Here is an 11456-nt window from a genome sequence, read left to right on the forward strand (position 1 = left end):
GTAAGAGGTTTGTTGCCTGTGCCCAGTCTGACTCCAAACGGATGTTCATACGACTGAGTGGGAAAGGCTGCACGTGTCCAGGCCGTGAATTGGTGGAACCTGGGAGGAAGGCTCTGCCGGAGGTGTTTAGGTGGGCATTGCAGTTGGGTACAAATTAACCATTTTATAGCTGCCTCTGCACCTCTCCATACCCCCCTGACCTTCCAGCCGTGTTCATGGAAGCCTTTTCTCTCTCTCCTTACACTGTTAGATTTTCCTTCCCGCTTGTTAGAAATTTTAGGGGAAGTTTGGAGAGGCCCTTTAACCTCATCTTTCACCATTTGCTTTGGTTGTTTTTCTCTCCAAGCAATTCAGAGTGCCTTTCCAGCTTGAAACGGTTCCGACTTCTGCGGAGATACTGTTGGTCTCCATGACAGCGTTTGGAGCGGGGAAGGCAGTGACGCTGCGTGGCGGATCAGAGGACCAGGTTCTCCTCTTTGGCTGATGCGACTGGCAGGAGGCTGAGGAGTTTTTGTCCTCAGTCCTCTCCAAGGAGATCTGACCTGATGGGAGTTGTTCTCAGCTGTTGGCGTCCACCTAGATATAGTTAAAGAAAACTTTGAAGAGATGAAACGGGCTTGCATTTACACTCCAGAAATCAAAATGTTCTGGTACTTTAAAAGGAGCCGTCAGGTGTAGCACACAAAATGAAACCCGAACGTGGGAGGTTTGGAGTTGGGCAAGCAGGCAGCAGGAGCACAGAGCACAGCAATCAGTGGGTGAGCAGAGGTCCTGGGGTAAATTTTTATTAGTTTGTTTGGGGTTTTTTTCCTAAAGTTGAATTACAGGGTTTGATTTTTTGAATGATTTTTGGATGGAATGAGGGATTGCTGTTATGGAGCAACCAGTGCTACCTTTCAAAACAGCCCTTCGAGTATCGGAACAAAGGAGGCCAAACATAAAAAACAAAAATTCCTGTGAGAAAAATAAGTAGGATCTGAGATTGTGTTAATTGATTTTACTGTACGTTAGACTTAGATTTCAGTTCTGTGGGTTTGGCGTTTGACTGAGGTCTTATGTCATGCATTTCTCTAGCATTCTTTCACCCTCGTGAATATTAAGCCTTCAGGAAGGGCAGCTCCTCTGTATCGGAGTATTTTTGCTTGTAACAGATACTCCTTTATGCATTTCACAGCTTAGTATTAATTTATTTCTGTGAAAGCTGTTCTTCTGCTTGATGACATTTTTAAGTAACTGTCTGGTCTGGGATTTCACCTCCAAAAATCTTGTTTTGGTGAGGATAAATTAGAAAGTCTGACCTGTGTTTGTTTATGTGGAAGATCACCCTCTTTCTTGTTAGTGTTTCCAGTGGGGTTATTTTAGCTCCTCAACTCAGAGGTCTTCCCATGTAGCACTAAGCTGAAAAAAATGCTTAGCGAACTGACATTTTTTTCAGGGAGTTCCTGTGGAATTGTGATTGGAGAGAGCAGGGAAAATAGATATGGCTGGTGCCCGCATTCTCTAGACTCTGAAGGAACTTGTGTCAAGATGATGCTTAATTCTCCAAACTGGGCCTGGTGCCTGAGGTGAAAAATCGACAAGGACAGAAGCTCTTCTCTGGAAAGTGTTTGGTGTAATCATGGGTGGCTGGAGGAGCTTTGAGGCACTGCTTGAAACCCGGTGCCTTTGTGGAGTTGTTCTGCTTGAGGCAGGAAGTGAAGAGACTTGGCCACCTGCTCCTCTCCTTGTTAACCACCCTGGAATGGGGGGAGACACGAGGATTTGCCAGCTGCAGAGCGGGGCTGGAGGACCACTCTGTAGCCAGCTGGCCAGCAAACTGCTGCTCCGGGCCTCCAGAACCAGAGCCTCGGGAAGAGCCTTCATGGGACAGCGCTTGTTGGTTTTAGCTCTGCCTTAGTCTGAACACCATCTTCAGTTTGTCCAAAAGATTTCCCCCAGGGGGAGAGGTAAGAGCAGGGTGTACCTCATTGGTTGGGAAACCACAGCAGCTGTCCATCAGGTTCTGTGGCGGAAGCGATTCTTGCAGAAACAACAATCTCATGCAGGTTGCCTGCTCTGGAAGTTTTTGGGGATGAAGTAAAAGCTGTAAAAGGAAACGGCTGCTCCCAGTGACAGGGAAGCAGAAAGTCGATGGGATGGGATGGGATGGGATGGGATGGGATGGGGAAGGGTTCTGTATTTAGGTGGCAGCCGTTCAAAGCAGATGTGGTTTGAAGAGTGTATTGGGCTGGTTGGAGTCTTTCTTCATGCTTGGCTGACACTCAAAGACCAACTGCTAATTCAGGTTGTGTTGGGATTTTTTAGTGAATTGGGATTGCTTAAAAAATCCTGACTAAGGAGCACTGAGGATGTTCCCCTCTGGATACATCTCACTGAGTTTGAAATACCACCTTAAATTCTTGTTCCCTCTCATAGAATGCATGCCAGGAGATACTCTTGCAGGAAGTGATCTCCGTCACGTGGAGAAGATATTTTATATCAGTGGATTCTAAATCCTTAAGCAGCCTTCAGCAAAAGCAGCTGTCCTCCTTCAGACCTTGGAGAGTGAGAGTAAATACAGGAAAAGGTGTGAGAAAACAAGCAGCGTAGAGATGCTGGAAGCATTCAAATCGTGTTTGAATGGGGTTACACAAAGGACACTTTTCTCTCAAGCAGTATTACACGTTGTGTTGATGTAAAGCAAAACATCTCACACCATAATTAAGAGGTGCTGTAAGTGGATCCTTGTTCTTTCTGCGAGTGAAACACACTCCGACAGCACAACCATTTCACACTGGAGCTCTGCTGCTGCCAAGGGGAGTGTGAAACGTCTGTGATTTCTTCACTGGGAGCCACAGTAATAGTTTTGGCATCTGCGCCTGCAGGATCTGCAGGCTGGAAGTGAGTGCAAGCGAAGCTGGCCCCTTCGGTGGGCCTCTCCCTTCCCTTTTCCTCAGGCAGCTGGCAGGGCTCGCCCCTTGCTGCAGGACGAGTGTAAATTACCACCGCTCCGCGCCAGCAGACACAACAGCCACCTTTAAAGGTTGCACGACAAAAAATTATATTGAGAATGATGCATGTTCGCTACCTTTGAGCTGATTCCTGAGGAGGGCCAAACTGTTACTCTCAATTAACGGGCGCTCTGTAGAGGCACAGTGGTGCAGCCGTCGAGCTCCAGTTAGGATGTGTGTGGTTTTGGTCTGACATCCAGCTGAGCACATGATGCTGGGTAAGTGCTGGAGCCGGGGTTATGATTCACTGGGGAGAAACAGGGAAAACAACGTCTGTTTTTCAGGGGCTGGCGAAATGAATTTAAGGGTGGAATCATGTCTAATTTTGCTAAAATAAACCTGCCAGGAGCTTGACTACCTCTGTTAGCAGGGAGGGGAGGGCTCCGCTGACATCACGGCACCCCAGTGCCTGCCTCTTGCACAGGCTCACCCACCCTTGCTGCTGGATGACACCAGGGGGATGCACTGGCATCTTCTCCACTGCCAAGGGGCTCCAGGGTCACACATGCTGATTTTTCAGGCAAAGCAGAGTTGGGGGTGGTGCAGCTGTTCGGACAGCTGGATTTATTTGTAGTATACATTTTTACATTACTTTTCAAACAGGGTCAGAAATCCTTCTTTGTAACTTTCTGCCCTGACTTTTGAACTGAGAGGTGGGTCTCACATACAATTGTTTTGTGAGTGCAGTCAGATATCTATATGATTTGTTGTTTATATTTAAATGGGAGGGACTCAGGGGCTGGTGTATTTTTACAGGGGCAGTGCTGTCATGTTCCTATTCTACACCGTGCTGTAAAATCTTCAGCTGGGCTCAGAAAAAATAGTATCTGCTGTGGAACCAGAAGCTCCTGTATTTTGGGTTTGGTTGGTTGTTTGGGTTTTTTTTTTTGCCAAGACTGTATAGTTGAAGGTGGATGACTTGAGGAGAGGATTGGGGGGGAGTATAAACTGTTCCCTGCCTGGAAAAGGAGTTGTTCTAATTTAGGAAGAGGGAATTACTCGCCTGCAGAATGAGCTGGGGTGTGGCCTGCCAAGATTACTGAGAGAACTCAATAATTTGGGTATGGTTGGGGAAGGTCTGGCCCCTGTGCTGTGCCTCCCGCCCTCCCACTGGTCCCAGTTCCCACTTCTCTTGGTCTCTTCTTCCAATAATCTTTGCGTAAAAGTTTTGTTGCTGCTCTTGATGGTTTTTTGGCAGCAAAACTACCAGTTCACCAATATTTAGGGCTGTGACTTTTAGTTTACAGTGGGGAGGGGCAAAATAGGTGCAGTGGAAAATTTCTTTAGCTTCGGAGTTCCAGTAGGTGGGTTCATCACTGGGGGCTCTAGAGCCCTGCCTTCCCCAGTAAATGCAGCGCTAAGTTACTGATATCCCAGTTCTAAGGAAAAATGCTGTAGCTACATTTTTTTGTTTCATTTGACAAGTATTTTTGTATTTCAAAGTTTTTCCTTTGAAGATAAGTTTGTGCTTATTAAAATGTGATCATTCCGAACATAGATTCTTTTGTTTCTTTGAGGCAGTGAAAAGCTGGGATCCTTTGGAGCTCTCTGTGGTTTTGCAGCCTCCACATGGTTAGTTGACTTGTAGCAGACCAGATAATAATGAGCTGAGAGGTTGGATTTTTGGCCTGCATCCACCAGAGATCTGGCATCACAGCAAGAAGAGCGAGCCACCCCTGCACAGCATTGCTGTTATCCCTTGAGCCCTGATTTCAGCTGTGCCCCATCATGTGGCCGTTTCCCCGGCTGCCTGATGGCTGGTGTCCAGGGACCGAACCGGGCTGCAAGGGCTGCGCTGTTGATGGGGTTCCGCACTTGCTGCCGAAGGGCGGTTGAAGGAGGAGTTAGTTTGTGGTGTCCGGTAGCTGTTTTGGTGCTGTAATTCAAGATGGGGCTGCTGCGCTTCCATGATAGAGGCTGTTGTGCTGCCATTAGTCCTTAGCTCAGAGCAGGGCAATCCTCAATGTCTTTCCTCTGAGTGCTGACACTGCATAGCAGCTCCGTGAACGCAAATGGTACCAAAGCTGGCAGATGGGGGGAACGTAGCACTGGGAGAACCCACGTCCTGGGGGTGTTTGTGCTGCTTCACTGTGGCCTGTACAGCTGGCCTATATCGGGGTTCAGGAGACATGATTTTCAGAGAACATCTGGAGCAGCAGCTGTGCCACCTCAAAGGTTGGATTCTGTGGTTGATTCTGCTCATCTGCAACCACTAATTTGTAATCAGTTAAAAGGGACAAGTGATGGGTGGGGGGGCAGAGCAGGGGCTCTGAAGGGTTACAAATTGTACTGTCATTGTGCCCTCCTCAACATGCTGGGTGGACTATGTCCTGAGGTTCTCCAGGCACTGATTGCCTGGTATCGTGTTATCTGTAACTCGTACCATGATCAATGAGCAAGAGCAGATTCCTGTCAACCCAGTGACCCCTGAGCAAGAGCAGCAGCACTGGAGAACTGTGATGAGTTCAGCGAAGGTCCTGTTCCTGAATGCAGCAGAGCTCCGGACCTTATTGCGAGGAAGATGATGGCTTTTCTAGCTCTAGTGTGAGGGGGTGACAGGTATGGGGACATTTTTTATCTGAAGAAAGTAGTATCCTGGAGGAAAAAAGATTGTTGAACGCAGAGATGAACTCCAGAGTGGCATGAAGGCAATGAGCAGGGAGTAGTGGCTGTGTCTCTCACCTCATACAAGAACAAGGGCAAGAGCAGACCAAGCCATTAGATTTTTAGGGTGAAAGAAACAAGAGCCCCTGAAGAAAAGGCCCTTCACACAGCGTGCAGTTTAAACCGTGGAATCCATTGCCACGGCATGCTGCCCAGGCTAGAAGTTGACATGGTCTCAAAAGGCACTTCAGTGCTCCTGGGGCAGGGCTACAGCAGAGCACCCCGCACTGCAGGGCAGGAGGTCAGGTTCTCTCCAGGGTGCCTCCGTGGCAGCGAGAGGCTGCAGCACGGCTGTGTGGCCGTGCTGGGCTTGGGGCACTGGGCCAACCCGCTGTGCTGTGTGTGTGAGCACTGGGAGGTGGCAGTGAGGGGTTGGAGACTGACTGGGAACACCAGTGCTGGTTTGATTTGACATGATTCGGAGAAACCAGCTTCAAGGCAGAGTCATGACGATTGTATTGCCGTATGGAAACTGCATTACCTCACACGTAAGTACAACCTCGGTGTTGTTTTAACTGCAGTGAGTGATTGGCTAATTGGTGAGCGCATCCACTGAGATTTACTGTTCAGTAGGAGTTTGGAAGGTTGCAATTAAAAGGTTCTGAGGTAAGGGCAGGGTAGTGTGTTTTCCTTCTGTTTCTGCTCTGAAAATTTTGCTTCCTGCCCTGACTCGCTGCATCTTGCTGATACCAGCCATGTCTTTTGAGTAAACCAAACTTTATTTGGTCTGCAGCAACGTTTAGAGAATATCGCAGTGGTAGGAGACAGAGCGGGATTAATAGTATGTGACATGAGGAGGTGTCTGATCTTAACAGAGCATGATCAGCCATTCCTTTACCTCAGTGCATTCGGGTAGGTATCTGAGGGAACTCTAGGCTGAATTAAAATGAAGAAAGGTGTAAACCATTGGCTCATCTTTGCAGAGAGGCGGCTGGACAAAGTGGGGGTGCCTCACTGGGAGATTCTGTACCCTCCTCACAGACCAAGCGAAGCACATCACCTCATGTTTCTTCGAGGGATTCATGTTGCACGTCTCATTGTAGCTCGTACCACTAGTAAATCCTTTCACCTTTTTCTCTTCCATGCACTAGAAACAAGACTGCCAATGGCGATTACCGGAAGGAGCACAGGGAGAGGAGCCGCAGCCCCATTGAGAGGGCAGCTGCCCCAACCATGAGCCTTCACGCCAATCACCTGTACGCCTCAATCCCCAGCCTGACCATGGATCAACCTCTAGCACTGACCAAAAACAGCATGGATGCAAGCCGAGCAGTTGGCATCACGCCCACCCTGACTTCTGTGGAGCGGCAGCAGGTACGGGCTCCTCGGCCAGCAAGAAACTCTGGGTGCTTGTGTGTGTAAGTGTGCCTGTCACAGGCTTCTGGCCCTTCCTGCTGCTTCTGAGGCTTTGGTGAGCTTGTCAATGCAGGTGATTTAGCTGGGAATGCGAGGTCAGTGCTAGAGCGAAGCTCCAGGCTGGTTTGCAGGTAAAGAGGGTACCCACCCGTGCTCCTCTGGGCAGTCAGTGCCTAGCCCCTCCCCTCCAGCCTGGCTCTCTCCTCTGGTACTGCTGAAGGAGAGTGGCAAGGCAGAAAGGAGAACTTTGCACTGAATTTTCTGGGTGAAAGAAGCTGGAATGACCTTAGTTGTTTCATCCAGCCAGAAGCTTCCATCGCATTGTTCAGATCATCGTTGTATGACTTATTTTACAGAGACTTTTCCTGAGGAAAGTCATGATTTTTCATTATTTTACATTTTATTGCCCTATGCTGGAATGGGGTTTTTGTTCTGTTCTGGTTTTGGCTGGTTGGTTGGGTTTTGCCATCTCGAGCACAGTATTAGTTTTCCTCAGAGCGGCTGAAGGTCGAGCTGTCCCTGTGCAGGTTATACAGTAACAGCTGTCTGACATCAGACCTGCTTTTATCCCCCTCACACGTGGAGAGACAGAGAAGAGTTGAGCTGTGATGAGCTGCAGTGGCAAGAAATGGAACGGGCCCATGTACCCATGTCTGTCCTTCCTCCCCTGCTGCGATGCCCCGCAGAGGGAACCTGCGTTGGTGGGTGATCTTTCAGCAGCTGGGATTTTTCATACGTCGTTTGAAAGCTTCCTGTCACGGGAGCCGTGTGCTTTCCGTCTCCTGTGCAGTTTTTTGGGGTGGTTGTCTCTGTGCTCCCGTCTTTCACCTGGTGCCATGCCGAAGCACCAGGGCTGCTGAACTCTTGCATCACTTGGCACACAGATTGCAGCATTACTGTCCTGCACAGAGCAGCTCCACTTTGCTCTTGGCATCCAGTGATGACAGAGGAGGAAGGGACTGGCTTCCAGTGACGACACTGGAGCCTTTGATAGCATTACCACTGCGTCTCAGTGCAGCAGCCACTGACACTCTCCTGTTTTGGCCTGTTTGCCTTGGGCCAGTTCCTGTTGCCCCTTGCCAGATTCCTCTCCCTTTTGTTATCTTTGACGTTTTGAGCTAGATTATGATCTATTTTCTTGGGAAAATAGGATGTTGAGGTAGGACTTTGCTAAGAGCACAGAGCAGAAATCATAGAGAATAAAACCCCTGCTTTGATGATGTGGTGGGTTGGGTTTTTTTAACCTTAGCATGTTGAATGGGATTTCCTCTTCCTGTGTTAGAAACAGAGGTCAGGAAAAGTACCATCTTCTTCTGGGCAGCGCGGGGTCATTCAGCTGCTGTAGTTGCTGTGACCAAGTTCTCAGCTTGTCTCAGTATCTTCATGTAATCCGTGTCGTCTGCTCAGGGCAGCTGTAGGCACAGACCCCTGCCAGGCACTCGGTGAGGGGCCTCATCCTGCTCAGAGCCTTCGTGCGGTTGGTACCTGCACGCTTGGAACAAGCTGGTTTATTACCTGCCTCGCTCTCTCCTTCCCACCTCCTGCACGTCTAAAATCTTTGTCTAAAGAGATCAGCATATGGACACTTCTCAAAAATCCCTTCATACATAAACAAAGTCTTGGCTGAATGATAGAAAGGGAAATAAATACTTCCTTCCACCTGTGAACTGATGATGGAAAAAACCAAATAATTCTCTTTTTTCTTATTTATTTACTTTTTTCCCCCTTGCTATCAGAGCCATAAGATGTAAATAGCATCATTCCTGTTGGGTCTAGACAAATAGTGTCAAACCTCCCCTCGATAGCTCATGTCTTTTACTGTGGCCTTGCTCTTGTTCCACTTAACGTACCAGTAGAAACGAACACTCTCTCGTCCCTCTGTGGTGTGGTGGGTGAAGTGGGGATTTCGGTGGGTCTGCTGGAGCTTTGTAAAACAGACAAGAAATTAAAACATAGAATGAAACAAGTGTTTAACGTGTTGACATTTAGTTCTGCGTGTGTAATGTCTGTGGAGTGGGAACAGTCACTGTAAAATCACTGCAGTGTTTTTAGTGCTTTGCTTTTCTACTGCCCTTTGTCTGTGTGGCCTTTGCCACTGAAATACCCACCAAACAGCGTGGAAATGCAGCGTGGGGGGCTGTAATCAGACAGGAATGACGGCAGGACATGGTGGGGTTTAGTATGCTCTGTTGAGTTGGACAGTTACGGGGATTTGGTTCTGCGTTTGTACATCTCCAGTGATTCTGTTAACGCGGCTCTGGCTGGTGGCCTCAGTGAGTGACAGTTCTCTTTGTCCCTCCACATCAGAACCGTCCCTCCGTGATCACCTGCGCTTCTGCCAGCACCCGGAACTGCAACCTCTCGCACTGCCCCATCGCTCACAGCGGCTGCGGATCGGCCCTGCCGGCCTACAGGAGACCCTCCAGCAGTAAGTTACTGCCTGCCGAGAGCTTGAGGGGAACACCATCCTCTGGCTGAGCTGAGCAGCACAGGCACTGATGGGTTAACAGGAGGGGAAACAGCACTGCTGTGTCTCCTGTGGACCCAGGAACAGGCCAGCACAGAGCCTGCTGCCGCCTCTCTAACCCTCACCCTGCACCGTAGCAGAAGGTGCCAGTTCAGAGCTAGGGAGAGAGGGGCTCATTTTGAACAGCTTCTTCACAAACCCCGACACCCCAGCAGCCAGGGTGTCTGGTGTACTCCAGCTGACAAACAGCAGCCAGGACCAGCGGGTCCGGCCACACTCTTGTTTTCAGAGCTGTAGTTTCCCCGCTCTCACAGTTGTGGTGGACTTCTATGGTTCAGCTGCAGTGAATTTTCCTGCAGCTGCAATCTTTTCCTGCAGATACAGCTACTCTTCCAAAGGACACTCCCTCTGCCCCTCCACAGGGACAGTGCGGAAAGCTGTGGGGAACAGTTGCTGCAGGAGGTCAAGCTTTCCCCCCTCACTCTCCGTGCACTTCGTACTTCTCATGAGATCCTTCCATGCAGTGCTGGGATCCTCGGGGTGCTCCTCCTCGCTGTCACTATGCGGCCAGGGGGAAACCCAGCCCTTTCATTTTGACTCTGACTGGCAGTAGCGCACTCGAGAGCTCATTCTAAAGAACTTTCTAAAGCAAAGATTCTCTTTGAGCCTAGACGGGAGTTCTGTGGGATTGCTTTGTGCAAGGGGTTCCACAGAACGGGAGCTGTAGCTGTGCCGGCTATCGGGACATAGGAAATGTGATAAAATAACTCCCCTTCTGCCTCCTCTCCTGTCCAGCTACCGCTGCCTGCGACCCGGTGGTGGAGGAGCACTTCCGCCGGAGCCTGGGCAAGAACTACAAGGAGCCTGAGCCAGTGGCAAACTCTGTGTCCATCACGGGATCCGTTGACGACCACTTTGCCAAAGCACTGGGGGATACGTGGCTTCAGCTCAAAGCTGCGAAGGACGGCGTCTCCAGCAGTCCTGAGTCCGCCTCACGGCGCGGCCAGTCCTCCCCTTCCTCCCACATGGTCAATCATAATCACTCGCCCTCGGTGGTGTCCTGAGGAGAGGCCCCTGTCCTCGGTGTAGCTGCATGGTTTGACGGAGCTTGGAACAGTGCTTACGGTAGAGTTGGGAAGGGAGATTAGTTTTCAGCGCCTGTTTTTGTGTACTCACCTTGTATTTGTGAAAGGGTGCCCGTAAAGACGATAGCAGGAACTATTTCCGAAAGATCCACACGATGTAGCATCCTTTTTTCCTGCCTCAGTTACCAAAGAAACCTCTGATGCAAATCTGCTGCCCTTTAGAAAAAAAAAAATAACGCACGCTAATCCACGAAAGCCATGAGACGTAGTTGGTTGACCCAAGTGCTTTTCGCTTTTATTCGCTTCTTGAGACTCGAATTGGTCTGGTTTGCTGACGTTGCTCTTTCTTTTCCCTCTGTGAAGTAATCATGTATGTATATACTTGAAAAGAACTGTCATGTATGATTTGCACTATTGGAGGAGGACTGGAGTTGCACAGCAACTTCCTGGACGACGCTGATATTTTGAGGGCAAACTGCTGAAAAAAAAAAAGGGTTTAAGGATGACATTTCTATCAGTTTGATTTTTCTTCACGCAAAACCGCTTTGGAAGGGGGAAGTCTCATACAGGTTATAGGTCTTTCTCTCTTTAGCTTTCAGGTGCTTAGTGCTTGCAACTGGACTGCGTAAGGGCCAGACCACGGGCATTGTTTCCTGGACACTGCAGTTTGGTAGAGTAGAGCCGAGGTCGGAGGGTCAATAGTGCTTAACGATGCATGCGTTATGAACAATAGCTGGTATCTATTAATGTATAGACAGTAAGAACCATAATACTTACTAGCTTCTCTTCAGAATTAGTTTATTTTTGTCAGTAACAACCCTAGATAGACTTACTGCTGGTACAGTTGTACTCGATGATATTTGTATTTGATACTCCCGTTAGCGGCAGCCAGCA

General features: G+C 49.1%; 1 protein-coding gene across 1 annotated transcript; it reads left to right on the top strand.

The window, feature by feature from the left end:
- Positions 1-6745: 6745 nt before the first annotated feature.
- Positions 6746-11456, top strand: VGLL4 (vestigial-like family member 4; the record flags this gene model as incomplete). The annotated part of the gene is made up of 3 exons (XM_010136575.1): positions 6746-6968; positions 9318-9438; positions 10273-11456. Coding segments are annotated over 3 exons (613 nt in total), but the record flags the coding sequence as incomplete, so codon positions are not given.

Source organism: Buceros rhinoceros, unplaced genomic scaffold (genome assembly GCF_000710305.1).
Source record: "Buceros rhinoceros silvestris isolate BGI_N320 unplaced genomic scaffold, ASM71030v1 scaffold43885, whole genome shotgun sequence".
Taxonomy (NCBI): Eukaryota; Metazoa; Chordata; class Aves; order Bucerotiformes; family Bucerotidae; genus Buceros; species Buceros rhinoceros.